The 15,647-nt window shown below is 39.8% G+C and overlaps 1 protein-coding gene across 1 annotated transcript in view; it reads left to right on the top strand.

Moving 5' to 3' along the window:
- Positions 1-15,647, top strand: part of WRN (WRN RecQ like helicase) — a gene marked incomplete at both ends in the record, with an annotated part of 42,394 nt that overhangs the window by 7,985 nt on the left and 18,762 nt on the right. Inside the window, 14 exons of the mRNA XM_079534659.1 lie at positions 1,615-1,764; positions 3,664-3,736; positions 5,515-5,626; positions 6,204-6,621; positions 7,303-7,383; positions 8,152-8,296; positions 9,076-9,151; positions 10,156-10,223; positions 10,610-10,718; positions 11,557-11,625; positions 12,140-12,222; positions 12,985-13,091; positions 13,843-14,030; positions 15,216-15,393. Coding sequence (XP_079390785.1) covers positions 1,615-1,764; positions 3,664-3,736; positions 5,515-5,626; positions 6,204-6,621; positions 7,303-7,383; positions 8,152-8,296; positions 9,076-9,151; positions 10,156-10,223; positions 10,610-10,718; positions 11,557-11,625; positions 12,140-12,222; positions 12,985-13,091; positions 13,843-14,030; positions 15,216-15,393 — 1,857 coding nt within the window. The remainder of the gene's footprint in view (positions 1-1,614; positions 1,765-3,663; positions 3,737-5,514; positions 5,627-6,203; positions 6,622-7,302; positions 7,384-8,151; positions 8,297-9,075; positions 9,152-10,155; positions 10,224-10,609; positions 10,719-11,556; positions 11,626-12,139; positions 12,223-12,984; positions 13,092-13,842; positions 14,031-15,215; positions 15,394-15,647) is intronic.

The raw sequence follows: 15,647 nt of genomic DNA, 5'->3' as shown, positions 1-15,647 counted from the left end.
CATAATTAGGCTGTGTGTTTCAGTGAGCTGGTTCTTAATGCATGCGGCCCCCTTCTCAGGTCTGTCCACATTTACAGCCTTTTTAATCCAGCTGCAGATGCATTTCTTGTGTTTACTAATGATGGAGATTGCCAGATCGTGTCACCCTGGGCTTCTGTCAGCCATGGCATATGTGTCCCAGCAGTGGCCAAACCCACAGAGTCTGATGTGGCCAGTTATTCTGCCAGTCTCTAGTCTAGAGCTGGTTGTCGCCTGACCTGCAGCACTGCAGATATTTTTCTTCGTGGCTCTGAAGTTGGTGCTACCTGCTCACATGGGGCAGCTTCCTGCCCGCTTAGGAGCGGTGTTATGTCAGGTACATCCCAAATCACAGTGTGGCTGAATGCTACTTTCATTCTGTCTGGCATAGGTAAACCTGTGCCATCACTGAAGACAGAGGGCTGTGATGCTTTGAAGCTTCAGTTCCTTGTGGGCTGGAAACTATGCAGAGTAAATAGTTTGCTCAAGCAATAAAAGCTCTTTTTAGATTTGGAGTTTCCACGTTTCACCCCATGCTTTTTTTTTTTTTTTTTTTTTTTTAATCTCCCAACATCCAACACCAGGATATTTTTTGAGGATAAGCACTTGTGATCTCTGATTGCAGCCTTGAAGTCTTTTGCTAAGGAGATAACAGACCAAAAATGAACTTGACAGTGAAGGTTGAGAGAACAAAGAAGAACATCTGATGTAATGGTACAATGGAAGGAGGAGAGGAGGGGGCCTAAGATCAGCCATTGGTAGGCTTTTGATTCCCAGTTCAAGGGAATGAGCTGATAATGCCAAGCTGTTGCTACTGCTGCCGGACTTGACAGTCTGCATGTTTTGCAAGTGCTCTTGGGTTAGAATAGAGGAGATCTGTGCCTGTGAGCCCCGGAGCTGGAAAGAAAGCTGCCCAAACTCTGAGAGAGCCGGTCCCGACAATAGCACATAGCAGCTGTGATTGATGACTGTGATTATGAAAGCAATTGCAAACAGCAGCATAGCAGGGTGATTTCTGGAGTCTTCCAAGAACTGCTTTGTAGTACACTGAATAATGGTTAGCGTGGTATAAAGCTGCTGTCTTTGATGCATGCTTGGTTTCTCAAACTTGCTATAGATGACAAAACAGTTACAAGCTGACTTTGATATTCGTGCTTTTCTATTAAATAAAATCTTGCTATTATTTGCAAATACTGATATCCTGGAGGAGAGACGGGTTGGTGTTTAAGTTTCAGGCTTTTGTTTAATCAGCCTTGTACTTACATTGTACAGATGTTTCTTTTTTGCATGTGCTGTTGCACCACCTCACAGCACATGGACTCACCTGAACCTAGGGTAATCTTTCCAGGATGATAATGCAGGGATGCCCTACAACTGTAGTTTCAGGAGTGGAAAGTAGAGGTTCCCAATGACCAATATGATGAGAACAGAGCAAGGCCTGAAGAACAATTGCTGTTTTGAAGACGTCATTTGTTCTGACTAATCCAGTGCGCTCTCTGCTCCTACTGAAGTATTAGGTGTGCTTTGTGGTTCCTGTGACTATGTTTTGACAAACAGTTATTTTCCCCTTTTAAACAACTTTTTTTTTTTCCCCAGCTGAAGTGTAAGGAGGTATGGAGTCTAAATGGCTTGGTAAAACATCTCTTTGGGAAGCAGCTTCTGAAAGACAAGTCTATCCGCTGTGGCAACTGGGAAAAGTTTCCACTCAGTGAGGAGCAGAAGTTGTATGCAGCCACAGATGCTTACGTACGTGCCAAAAAAAATCTACTACCACTTGCTCTAGCATACTGTTTGCTGCTGTTTTTAATGCCTTTATGTTACAGACCATTCTGAACACTAGAATGTCCCATGGTCTAAAGTGGCTATTAGGTGTTTGAAGGTGGGAGTCCTACAGTGTAGTTCACAGTCTGATTCCTTGTTTGTTTTGATTTGCTTTTTAATCTTCAGTGTTTGTCATAATATCTTCTATGCAGAAGATGCTACCTCTTGTATTTGACTCAGCAATGAGACAGGTTACTGAAATAACTTGAAGAGCATATTGTGTTGTGTGTTTCATGTATAAAATTCAGTGTAGAAAGAAAAGAGAAACTCAATTCCACAGAATCCTTGAGCCTCTTGTGAGGCGGTATGACGTTGCAAGTTTGCCTTTTTCTTGAAGCCCATTTGTGAATCAGATCTCTTGGAAGCTCTGCTGTTACCGGGTTGTGCCAAGTAAAACAGGCATCAAAAAGTACGTCAGAGGAATCTCTGTCCACTTGGACTGACTGGGAAGTGAATTTTGATGTAGGGATCATGTTAATTTTATCTGCATTTGTATGGAGTGAGCCTGAGGTCTTTCTGAGCGATTATCTCGCATGACACAGTTGATGCATATTTCTCAAGAGTGATAATTGCTCAGTGCACTTGGAGTAGTTTTTCTTGGGTTCTGTTGTCTGCTGCTGTGTGCTGTAGCTTGTTAGTGTTTGCAGATATGTTTACTGTTGGGGGCTTCTTAGTTATCTTTCCTGAGCTGCTTAAGGACCAAAATCCAGTTTTTTCAGTTATTCCTAAATATGATACACGAGATGAAGTTAATGAGAAGCTTTGAAGAAATTTAGCCTCCTCCAGTGGGTAATTCCGCAGGGCCAACTTGCATGTGAATTATTTTAACTCTGTAAAAGTCTCTGATTTTTCACCATTTTGAAAGGAAAGGGATGTTCCTTCAGTTCTGAGTTCTGTAAAGAGATTTATCCATGTGCAGCTGGGTGCTACCTGCTTCCTAGGAGAAGATCTTTCTTTGTGATGGTACTGGAATATCACCCTTCATCTCTTCTCTCCTGAGGATTTTATTTCTGTGGCCAACTTGAACAGAGGAAGGGAAATGGGGCAATGTTCCTTGTTCTCTTTTCTGACTTAGAAAGCAGTGCACGTTTTCTAGTTAAACATTAAACTGTGGAGTGCTTTGCTCTTGTGAAGACATGGGACACAAACCAATGAAGAAAGGAGCAGTGTTTTTGATCTTCAGCTGTATTTTGGTGCAGCAGCTTGAACCAGCTTTTTCCAGGCAAAGCCTCTTTCTTGCCCTGCTGTCTTTACCACCCAGCCTGCCTTTTGGAGCCTCACAGGGAAATGTTGGAATGTAACTCCTTTCTCTTTTGTCTTTGAGATGCTTTGATTAACATCTGTAGCCTAATCAGCACATTGCTGGCTTTAGGCTGCATTTTCCTGTTAGATTCTGTGTACTTAATATTTCCCTTGTTATTCATAACAAGTTCTGTCTTAGTAGATTCACAACTGCTCTCTTGAAGCATTACAGTAAAGTCTGGGTGAGGTGGAGCAGATGGTGAGACTGGAGGTGGAGCACTTACAGCTCTTTGTGGCTGACTTTGTAAGATAACCACTCTGGGATCTAGTCATATGTGTCCAGTATGATGCAGACCAAAATCAGGACGTTGCCTTTCGTAAAAGGTAAAGTGGTTGTGATTACCAAAGCAATAAGGCAGACCGCTGGCTGTTGTATGACATGACCCAAGAACTCAGAATTTATGGGATTTGCAATAAGTTAATGCCATGGCTTGCTGAAACAATTTTTGACTTTTTTTAATTTAGTCTTTAAGATGTGGTTTCTCTGCAGAGTATTAATATTTCTTTCTCTTTTACTTGCAGGCTGGCTTTATCATTTATCAAAAACTGAAAAATATGAATAGCAGTGACAGGAAATTATTTGGGCAAAGAAGAGGTAAGTTACACAGTCAGGAATAAAGAATATATTCTATTTCCAAGTAGTTCTCTTTATATTATGTGTCAGAATCTTTTGGTTTTTCGGGAGATTTGAGACAGTTTTCAGATAGATTAGGCTGTAAAGGCTCTTAGATGATCTATGTTACTTTACAGATATTATTTCACAGTGAAATGAGAGTGCAGTCTTGGTATGTTGTTTGCCTCTGCGTTATGAAGAGTCTGTAAGAATTCCTGCTGTCATTCCAATTTGTTTCTGGAAACATGTCAGTGAGTTCATGCCAATTCTGCTGATCCAGTGAGGAAAATCTAGCTTAAGAAGAAAAAAGACCACAAAATAAATACATATGAAGTAACGCTTGTCTTGTGGCATATAAATAGTGTCCAACTTTGTTTTGAAACAGTTCAGCTCTGTTTGATCAGAGAAGTGATTCTAAAGTCTTGGTTGTCCTTCACTTACGTAAGGAAAGCTGAAAAGCAGATGCAGTTTATGGCTTAAAAAGAAGGGGAAAAGTTTATTTCATTTTTGTACTGGCTGAATTCTTGCAAACAGTTAGGAGTAGGAATTAGGAGTACAGTCTCTTTAACTGTGAGATACAACCGTCTGGCTCTGGTTTAATCAGCACATCTATGTTTGCAGCTTTGGTAGGGCTGATATCTGGAACCTATGGGATTAACTTCTCTTTTCATGAGAACAGGGCTGAGTAGTTATGTTATACTAAACTGAATTCTTTTGTTACTGCAATCATCTTGAAGTGTGCTCATGCTAAGTAGAGAGCTGTATGTTTCAGGCAGCTGCATTGTGTTCATTAAAACAAAAGCCTGCAGATGAGCAACAAGAGCACCCAACAAACTCATTTATAAATCTCTACTGATGTATATGAGTAGGGACCTGGTGTCTCTGATGTGACATGTCAGAGCTGCTCCCCAGCACACAAGATCACACTGCACGCTTTTCTCCCAGCTGATGAGGGGTAGCAGTGCAGGATGCAAGGATAGCACTGTGTTAATACAACAATGTATGTAACAAGTAGGGTTTCATCACTTAAGAAGTTGTTAAGAGCCTGACAATTAACTTGTATTGACAATCAGGGAGATTGTTTGCTCATCCTAATTACTGAATTTCTGTCAGTGGGGTGGTAGTTTCCAATTGTGCAAAAGAAACTCAGTGAACAACTTGAACTCTGCCACTACAATGTACTTGGCAGCTTTGTGCATCTGTCAACATTGAAGCTAGCAAGCAGAGTGTGTATGTGTGTCCAGGCTTTGGCTGGGAAGAGGAGATGGGACACCTTAAAACAAACAACAAAAGAAACAAAAAGGTAAACATCTCGAGTCATCTGTAGAAGACGAAGATGGAATGATGAGTTAGTTTCTTACAGCTGCAAAATCTGAGAGATTTCAGGTGTAAGTGCAATTGAAGTCCTAGGAGCATGCATATATAACACAGCAGTGTTTGTTTAGGTATGCGAGTTGGTGAAGTAAAGCATACAGGCAGATTCAGAAAGCAACAAGACAAAGTTCAGACAGACTGATCACTGCAGACTCCATCCTGCTTAGCTGCTCCTTTCTCAAAGCTGGAGGGTATTCTGGGGAAGAATCTACTTACAATGGTCTTTTTTTGTATCCTCGTTTTGTAGGTGTTTATAGCAGGCTGCTGAAAAAGACTGTCTTATTAGCTGTAGATCTGGTGGAAATGCAGTGACTTGTATGAACTTGTTTGTGTGTAGATGTTAAACCTGAGTTACTGTGAAGTAACCCTGGTGGCACCTCTTCTAGATGACGCGTTGTCAGATGACGTGAAGGAGCGCTTGACTTCGCTAGCTGAAGAGATGGTATACCTGGCTTCCAAGATCTCTGACTCTTCGGGACAACTCAGAAATTTGCAGAGGTTAGATTTTCATTAACCTGGTTGTACTTTATCTTTTGAGATTCATGTTAATTGCTGAGGTCCAGAACCACGAAATGTGTCGATAGCTGTCTCTGTTACCTGTGCATCTTTTCTTAAGAAAAGGAAGCACAGTTCACTTAATGGGATCCTTTTGCCCTTATACATTAATATGGTGGAATGTAGCTTTTCCCTGATTTTTATTTGCAATGGGTTTGACACTGAATTATGCTGAATCTGTTTGGTTTTTTTTTCTTGCTAAAATGCTCACGAGACGTTTTTAAATAGAAACTTCAGACTTGTGTGTCTACTTAGAAATCCGGAGACTGGCCTAGAGTTGTGGGGACAATACAACACACATATATGGAGAATCTTTGCAGTCTTCTTCAGCATGAAGAAATTTGATCTTTCTTCTGATGACAGAAGATTGCTAACTGCAATTGTGTGATAAGCTTTTGCATATGAAATTTTAGACAAAATTTACCTGGAGAACCTTTAGAATTCTCGTTTCTGTTTGTAGCTGGGATGTATGTAACAACAGTATTTACTGTTTTGGTTCAACTTCTTGTTTTACCTGCAGGTCTGCAGAAATACTAGCTGACATATCAGAGAACGTAAAAGCCTTAGGAAGTACACTCTTTGCTGGTTCAGGTTCTCCTTATGTCCTGGAGAGGAGCTGTGGTGCAACTCTAACCAAACTTGAAGCAAAGTCAGTGAATGTTGAAGCACAAAAAGCTGAAATGCCTGAATTTGCTAAAAAACTTGAAGGTGACTTCAACATCTGCTCTGATGCTACACTAGCTGGCCTCTGGGAAGGAGAAGTTGATGAAGGTGAAGCAGAGGGAGGTCATGCTGTTGTTGAATATGGGATTATAGCAGCTGGCTCTAAGGACACAGCAGACAGAGATGACTTCATGTCATTAGACTTTAATGAGCAAGAGCTACAAATATTGGAGCGTCAGGCTGCAGAAGAAGTTCTCAACAAAGCTGTGCCTGAGGTAATGTGAAAGTCCCTCATTAGTCATGGATGCTCACCAGAGGAACTGATCTTATCCTTACTTTGCCATAAGATTTAAAAAAAAAAAAAAAAAAAAAAACTTGGTGAGAGCAATTTAGGGTGGGCTAGAGTAGGGGCTCAGACTCTGGAAAATATTTCTGTAGGTGATCAAGCACTGAGTTGCTCTTCAGTTACGTAGTTGGGAGAACTACTGAATACGGAAGCTGATATATTCATTTAGTTCATTAATTGATATTCTGATTAGCTTTCCTCTTGTAGTTACTAATGAATTGTGATGTGAAGTTTCTGCAGTATGGGGACAAATTCTGCATTCAAACATCTCAACCTTGGTCATGAATAAAAAGCAAATCTTTGGTGTTCTAAATGACAGCCTTCTAGTGACTGCTTTATGTGGATTGATGCCTCTTAAATGAGGCTGTAATTTCTTTGTGTTCCAAGTCTTTTCCACATTTGGTAATACTGTTGTTTTTGCCTCTTATTATAGGGCCTTGTTGTGTGTTAACAATTTGCAGGTTTGCATTGTTTTCCTGGGCTTCAGAGCTGAATGTTGAGCTTAGTTTATTTTTTTTTCCACTGAGAGGTAAATGCATACAGAGGATAGTTTGTAGCAAAAGGGAGGTAAAAATAGAAATATCTTTATACACGTGTATTTTCTTCTTAGGAGGAATGCTTAACAGACAATGAACAAAATACCTCCTGTGTCATTGAAAGTGATGAAGAACTGGAAATGGAAATGCTTAAAGTGAGTACCTTAGGGGTTTGGCTTATCCACTTTCTGTTTTTTCCCCAGTGGTGATGCTTTCAGGTCACAGCATCATAGAGTGCAGGGAATTAAATAAATAGGTGTTGCTTACAAAAGGTGGATGGAAAAATATGTGGGTAGATGAATTACATTTACCATTGTAGGATCTCATATGATTGTATGATTTTGATATTCCATGTTTTGTTACATCTTCACTGTAGCAGCATAGGCTTTTGACCTACCCATTTCCTGCACTTCAGTTGATAATCATGTGTCAGTTGTCTTGCTGTGTGTCATGCATTCAGACCATTGCAGGTGCTGTTAATCTGAACAATAGGTCAAATAGATTGCTTCATGGCTGTATGTTTTACAGGCACCTTGGGGAAACAAGTGTTACACCATTAAGGCACTTAAGATTATTCAGATGCGTTGTGTTTTCTTTACGCTGCTTTTTTGTCCCGATTCCACAGAGTTCATGCACTTCAAGCGAAGTGATCAAATGGTGTCAGTAGAGCATTCACAGGTTTTTTTAATATTTCTGTGTATATGAAGATTAAGTGTGGGAATACAACTAAATAAGAGGCAGGATAGAAAGGCCTGTAGAAAGAAAGGTTTAATTTTGTATCAGGGAAGGACCAGACCTTTTAGATGGATGCAGTGCTTCAGGTCCATCTTCCATGCTGTAGTCGCATGCCCTTATGTCTTGTTACCTCATGTATTTGTGGTGTCTACCCTTTCGTATCTTGAATTAACTTCTTCTGAATTCAGTCTTTAGAAGATGTGGACAATTCTAAAGAAGGTTTAACTGAAATGGAGTCCAGCAAAGCCAGGAAAACTCCAGACACAGAATTGAATGTTGCACCAGATGGGGATGAAGATGAAGTCATTGAAGAGGAGGAGGAGGAATGTTGGGGTACGTTTTAAATTGTAGTGCAGAATTGAGAAGGTGTTCTCTGTAGAATTGGTTGTGTAAAAACAGTGATATTTTGTGCTTAGTTTCTTAAAGCAGAGAGTAAAAGCTGATCTGGATTTTGATAGGAGTGATTGAGGATATGTCAAGATGAAAGCTTAAAGGTGTCCTTGGTGAAACACAGTTGACTCTTCCCATGATCAGTAGACTCTCCATCTCTTTAAACCGTTATTCAGCAAATGATTACAGGGAACGCGTGTTTGCTCAGCAGACAAAAACTAGATGTAAGTGTAATGCATTTCTCTGCTGAGTAATAGCTATAAATTTAAATGGAGTCTTGAGTGTTTTTCTTCGTCGTTTGCAGCAAGATCAGGATTCTCCCCTATGACATTTTCAGACCATGACTTTGTTAGCAAATTGCAGTGTCAGGTGTTAAATAACGTGACTTCCATAAGGTCTTAAAAGGGATGAATGGTAGAACATCCCTATTACTTCTTCTGAGCATGTCCCAGATAATGTAGTTATGCAGAGCCCATTGCTTTATTATCTCATTAACAAAGCCATATTCTTTCTTCGTGAAGAGTCTCTGAGGTGGGTGTTTGTTCCTCTGTTCGTCCTTTATTTTAGCCTGTAAGTATGTTCAGAACTTGATGCATCTCTTTCTGCTGGGGTTGTCCAAAGCTTAGGCTTAAGCATCACTAACCACAAGCAGAATGTCAAGACAAAGCTTCATCTGTTTAAAATTTAGTTGCGTATAAGGCCTTTTCTGTCTCCCCCTAAAGATCCATTGCTGTCAGTACCTACTGAAATCCACATCTCATGTCTGAAGATGTATTTTGGGCATTCTTCTTTTAAACCGTAAGTATGTTTTCAATTCACTTTCTTTCCTTTTTTCAGCTTTTTAAAATCTATTTTCTACTTTGAGAACCGCTAACAAACTTGGACCTGTGCAAAATCCCTAGTGAAGGCAGCCTTTGCTGGAGTGAAATAGCAAAATAAAACTCATTTACTACAGTACTGTATTTTCATAGTAGAGGGTAAATTTCTTGCTTTATCTGATGGCAAGCCTTCTGCAAGTGAATGTTTCTGTACCTGGTCTAGCTCAGATATTTCAAAGAGAAAACACTGTAAACTAGCACAGATGTGTTCTTTGCATGGTGATAAACTTCCTTAGTCTGATTATCCTTTTGATATGTGGCTTTAATTAAACACAGCTCTTATTTGTCTCTAGAACATCTAATGGGGCGTAATTTCAGTGTAGCGTCTGCTCATAGATTCCAGCATTGCTGGAATTGAGTTCCTGATATCAAGGGGAATGGAGTGAAATCATCCTGAATGACTTGTTTTAGAACACGTGTTGCACAGAACATGTCGAAAGAGCAATGGTTGGGGCTTGAAAGGTGAACCAGCACAAAACAAACAAAACAACAAACCACAACTGTGTAGTAAACTGTTAGAAATTACTAAGGGGATAAATTTTGTTTTAATTCTCTGCACATTATATAGGCCTGTGAGACCATTAAAAAATGAAATTTGTTTGGTAACACTGAAGTCCTGTTTAGAATCCTTTTATGAGATATAATTGTAGTTTCATGAATATTTGTGGATCAGTTAATGACATATGGGAGACATTCTTTTGCAGTCATCATTAAATGACTACATCAAATGCTGCTTACTTTAGTCCTGTTAAGAAATCCCCACTGATCCTACACTGGTAGGACTAACTGCAGTAAACATGGTGTGAGTGTTGCAGCATGCAAAGAGAAAACTGTCAGGCAGCCAAAAAGGTTTCATCAGCACAATTTGCATATTATACAGGTGGTGGCAAAAATAAAATATATTCTTCTTCCTTTAATTCAAAGGGTTCAGTGGAAAGTGATTCGTTCTGTTTTAGAAGACAAAAGAGACAATCTTGTTGTCATGGCAACTGGTAAGTTATTTTTGCGTCTTAAAAGGTGGCAAGAAATCTTTCTCTTTTAGGGGAGGTTAGGGCTTTGAAACTTGAAGACTGTCCACTCTTAGGAGCACAGTGCTCAGGGCTCATCTTTTCTGCTGGAGGCTGCTGATCTTGGCCAGCTATGCTTGCTGCTTGTATTTCTGTCCAGTTCTTTTTCCACCGACCTTGGAGGGAGTGGCACTGAGTGGATGCTAGCAGTATTTATCCTGTGTTTTTGTCTGCTAATGGGGCACGCATCAACTTCCTTCTTAGGGTTCAGTCAGGTGTTAGTACAGAAGCATAAGACAACTCTGCCATAAAATATAACAACTATATGTTGTTTCACTTCTACCTTTGTGTTTGTTTGTTTGTTTTTTAAGGATATGGGAAAAGTCTGTGCTACCAGTTTCCTCCTGTTTACACTGGAGGTACAGGAATAGTCATCAGTCCTCTTATTTCCTTGATGGAGGACCAAGTTCTGCAGCTGACGTAAGTAACACGGTTGTAACAGGCTGATGTTGTGTTTCTTGTGGAAACCCACGGATTCAACTTGTGGCATTTCATAGTGTTTAAGGCTGCAGATTCGTACAGAGAACTGTTTGTGTGTCAGCTGTGAAATATATGTTTCTCCAGAAACATGTGCAAACTATAAATTGCTTGAGATCACTGGATTTGCCAGCTATGGAAACTGTAGGCTGAATTTGCAAAGGATCTGTGCTGGTGGGTGGTTCTTGAGGGTGCATCCTTCTCGATTCTTTTTGTATCCAGAGGCTCTATTTATGTAGAACAAATAGCTGAACAAACTTGGTGTATTTTTTAAGCTTGTCAGAACTATGTCAAAGCTTCATAGAGCTTCTTGTAAGTCTAATCACTAATGTCTGAGCAGATGGAAGATAAAGGCCTTTCAGATCAAGGTTATAGCACAGATGTTGAAGATGGACAGTGAAATAGGTCTGCTAATATCTGGCATCTCCACTTCTTACAACGTCTGATGTAGCACAGTAGTAGGGAATTTGACTTAGGTGAAAGAGAAATGTTCTTAATCTGATTCCTTATTGCACTAATGAAGTATGTGTCTGTGAGAAACAACAAGACGGGAGTGGATGAGCATGTGGCTGTCAGGAATAGTGACTGACTTGTACTGTTTGCTTTTAAAAAGGCTTTTCCCAAGGAGATCCTTGGAAAAAAGTAGTCTCAGGCCCCGCAGCTTGAACTTATTTACCGAATGCTGGCAGTAGGCTAAAACAACAACAACAACAAAACCTGAGGTGGAAAGTTTTTATTTATGAGTAAATTGATACATAACTGCTTTTTTTTTTTACTGCAGAATGTCAGGGATTTCATCTTGCTTGCTTGGTTCAGCTCAGTCGAAAGGCGTCAAAGAGAGCATTAAAGCGTAAGTCTTGTCTAAACATTGTGGGGTTGCAGTTCCTGATGTATTTGAGGGATGGAATGTGTCATCTGATCTGTCACAACAAAGTCTTGGTCCTGGCTCAGATCAAGAATCAGGCAGTCAGTCAAGAGTGTTTGCATTTACCCACTATGCATTTTGGAGGCATAGAGGCACTTTCTTGTGCCCTGTGCATTTGCGGAGACGATGTTTGCTGACTCTGCTTTATGCTGTGATTTATATAGGAATAGCAGGTTTTAAATCTGTTTTTGTCGAAGTCATTACAACTGCTCCTTCCAGTTCTAAGGGCTACAGTAAATCTGTGTTTATTCTCGTGTCACGCTGTCTACTGCCTTGCTTTCCTTCTGATCTGGAATGCCTTACTCTGCCTTCATTGCCTTCCTTTTACTGCTCATCCAGATGTCTGTCCTTGTTCTCGTTTACGTTTTCTAACAATCATGGTTTCATTTTGTTTATTTGAATTCTCCTCCTTTGACACTGTATTCTCTTGATTTTGTAGGGGTCTATACAGAGTTATATACATGACACCAGAGTTCTGTTCAGGAAATTTAGAGCTACTTCAGGATATTGACCAAACTATTGGTAAGTTGGGAATAAGGTTGATGATGAGGTGGCAGACAGCTTCATTTCATAATTAACTTGTTTTAATGCTCTGACAGTGTTAAACTTGTTTCTCACCTTGAGCTTGTAGCTAGGGTAGTGGCTGCCAATACGTAGTGTCAGAAGACTCTGTTGTTAATCAAAAAAAGATGATTATATGCAAATAGAGTCTTTAGCATGGTCTCGGTATGGGAATGTTTGCTAAGTTCCTGAGAACAGAGAGGTTAAAACACTGTTTAAGTTGCAGGAAGTAAGAAATATGACTAAATATTTTGAAGTATTTTAAAACATCCTATTTTTTCAGAATGTGACCATAAACTTGTTTTGAAACACTGTATTAAATCTTGGTAAATAGTTTTTTTTGAACTAGTGACATCTGTTAATATTGACAGTTGGCGAGGAGGTCTGGAAAGAGACGAAAAGGACTCTATTAATGATAGTTAAGATTTCTGCCTTTTGTAGAGATGTACTTGGAGACCTGAAACTTGGAGAAGGAATCAGAGGTGGTAGTACTGGAAATCTGTTAGAGCTCTTAGACATTTTCACAAATGAGGTCAAAATGAAAATGGGCTTGGTGAGTCCTTACAGCAGAAGACATCCGAGGAACAGAACTGAAAGCAGATTGCTGGTACTTTGAGAGGAAAGCTTGAGATTGAACAGAATATGGCGTTTGTATTTTGTAACTTCCCATGTTGGTTTGCCTTGGAAGTGCTGTGTCCATGCTGTGGTTTTTGTCTCCACCAGGTATTGCTCTCATAGCTGTTGATGAAGCTCATTGCATTTCTGAGTGGGGCCATGACTTCAGAAATTCCTTTAGAAAGCTGAGCTCATTAAAGAAGGCTCTACCATCGGTGAGGTTTTAATATGTGCTTGATTTCCAAATTAAGAGAAGGATACTACTTCATTTCACATGATAGCTTTAAGTTTCATCTTTTGATGATGTCTTTTGGGTGTACCCTACCATGCCATTTTGGGAGCTTTTGCAGTCCCTATGAGGACTCAATGAGTGAGTTTTGTGGGCTTTTTGTTTTTAACTGTTACTCGTAAAGGTTTAAATGGAGGGCATTCAGAATCTGGGCTATCAGGAACATTGAAAAAGAGTAATTCTGTTGGATCTCTGTGTGCTGAAAAATGTTGTTCCTAAGTTCCTGGTTTAATACTGAAACATTTTGTTTATGAACCTGGCCAAGCAGCTTGCAAGGAAAGTCAGTTATAACTTCCAAACTTTCCTGAAGTGTTTACTGCACAAACTCCAAAATTTAGACCTGAACTTCAGATTTTATTCTCGAAAGTTTTGTACTATGTTCTCAGAATTTAGCCATCTGTGTCAGACAGCTGCTGCAGCCGCAGTGAAGATGCGACTAAAGGAGACATTAATTAAGAAGAAAACCATGTGTTTCAGGTGTTCTGTTGCTGTCTGTGCTCCTTAACATTGTAGACTGAAGCTCTAGAAGACTAAATATTAACTGTTTTTTCAAATAGCTGAGCTGATCTAGTGAACATGAACAGATAAAAGTGCCTTTGGACATGCTGATCAGTTTTGACGCATCTTAAATCATTGAGAGGTATCTGACTTTTTCTGCTTTTTTTTTTTAATTTCAGGTTCCCATTGTTGCATTAACAGCAACTGCAAGTCCCTCAATTAGAGGAGACATAGTGAATTGTCTGAACCTAAAGAATCCTCAGATCACGTGTACTAGCTTTGACAGACCTAATCTGTACTTAGAAGTTGGACGACAGAGTGGAAATATTCTTAGGGATTTGAAACAGTTCCTTACTAGGAAAGGAAGGTAAGGATTTAGGCCGTTTTTGTTGTTCCTGCAGATATACTTGAGTACTTACGAGGTTATCAGTAGTGCTTACCAAAAACTGGTAGCAGTCTTAAACTGATCTGGTGGGGTGGAGCTTGGGCTCTCACCCCAGCCCGCACCCGATACCATGTTAATCATTCATCGTATCTGCACCCCTGCCCTCCATCTTCTCCCAGTTTAGGAAAAAAAAAAAGTTTGAGGTATCTCACAGTTTGCATGCTGTTAACTGAAGGATCTTCAGGTTCATTTGATGCTTGGAGAAGTTTAAAGCATTGTGGCAGTGTATGACGGTGATGAATCGGCTGGTGGATTCCTTGCTAAACATTGTTGTAGGTAATAAGTGAGTTGGTTATGAATCTGAAATCAGATTTCTTTATGAAGGCTAATTGAGCAGAGCAATTGCAGTGCTTTGGATAGCATGCCCACCGGTGTACCCATGACAGTGGGTTTCCTGCCCCTTTCCTCTCCTTGTCACAAGCTACAATGTTTGCCTCTACAGCAGTATAAATACATTTCACTAATTTGTATGTTGTTACATATATATTGACCTTTTAAAAATGACAGCTGTAAAAGCACATTTCCTGATGACCTTCAGGAAATGGCAGGCCTTATGCTGTTAATCCAGCACAGACCAAAATCATCTGTTTTTTGGCACTAACGATCACCATGTAACTTTCAAGTCTATTTTTACAAAGGATAAACAATTTGTATGTAAGTACCCAATTTTTGTAGAAGGAGAAAAACACCTTCCCTTTCTTGCTTAGCAAGAGCTCATTGGCAAATTCTTCACTTTAGACTGTGAAGTCTGAAGATCGGTCTCGACTGCTGAAAGCTGTGTTGTGCATAATCTGGGAGCACAAATTTGCTTCCATTTGATACGGCAGCTTCACAAGAAGGTGCTAAGCTGTTTTTCATCTGTGGTACCTCTAACGTATGTGAGGTGATGGCATTTCGTGTAAACTGGTATTATCTCTGCATAATAATATATAAAATAAGGGAGCTACAGAATTCAAATCTGTTTATATCTGAGATGAGAATCTTTATATCTAAGATGGTTAACTGCTGCAAAAAGCTGTGTTTCCTTTTCAATTAGGGCAAGGCAGAGTCTTTGCCAAATGGTGGCATCTTCTGTTCTGCATCTTTATGCACTGTTATTACTTGTAGCAGTTCTACGTATGAGTTTGAAGGCCCCACTATTGTCTACTGCCCTTCAAGAAAGGCCACTGAACAAGTTGTGTTGGAACTGAATAAACTTGGTGTGACTTGTGGTGCATATCATGCTGGCATGGGAATTCAAAAAAGGAGAGATACCCATCACCAGTTCATGCGGGATGAAATTCAGGTACTTGGGAAACAAAGTTTGTGTGTTGTTAGTTATAACTGTAGAATTTCTGGTAGAGGAAAGAATTTGGAAATATCAGCATGTTTTGAATTTACTCTGTACATCTCCTGTTCTGGGACAGAAATTTCTGGTCTGTGTTGACAGTAATATAGTTCCTCGTTTATGTTTCTGATTCCCTTAGTAAATCTCTAAACATGTATAGCATGTGAAGAAACTGGTAGCTGGAGTAATGCCCTCCCAACTTCTGTGAGCTA

The sequence above is a fragment of the Tetrao urogallus genome (assembly GCF_951394365.1).
Source record: "Tetrao urogallus genome assembly, chromosome: 4".
Taxonomy (NCBI): domain Eukaryota; kingdom Metazoa; phylum Chordata; class Aves; order Galliformes; family Phasianidae; genus Tetrao; species Tetrao urogallus.
Note: the sequence above shows the minus strand (reverse complement) of the source record. Positions and strands in the feature narration are given on the sequence as shown.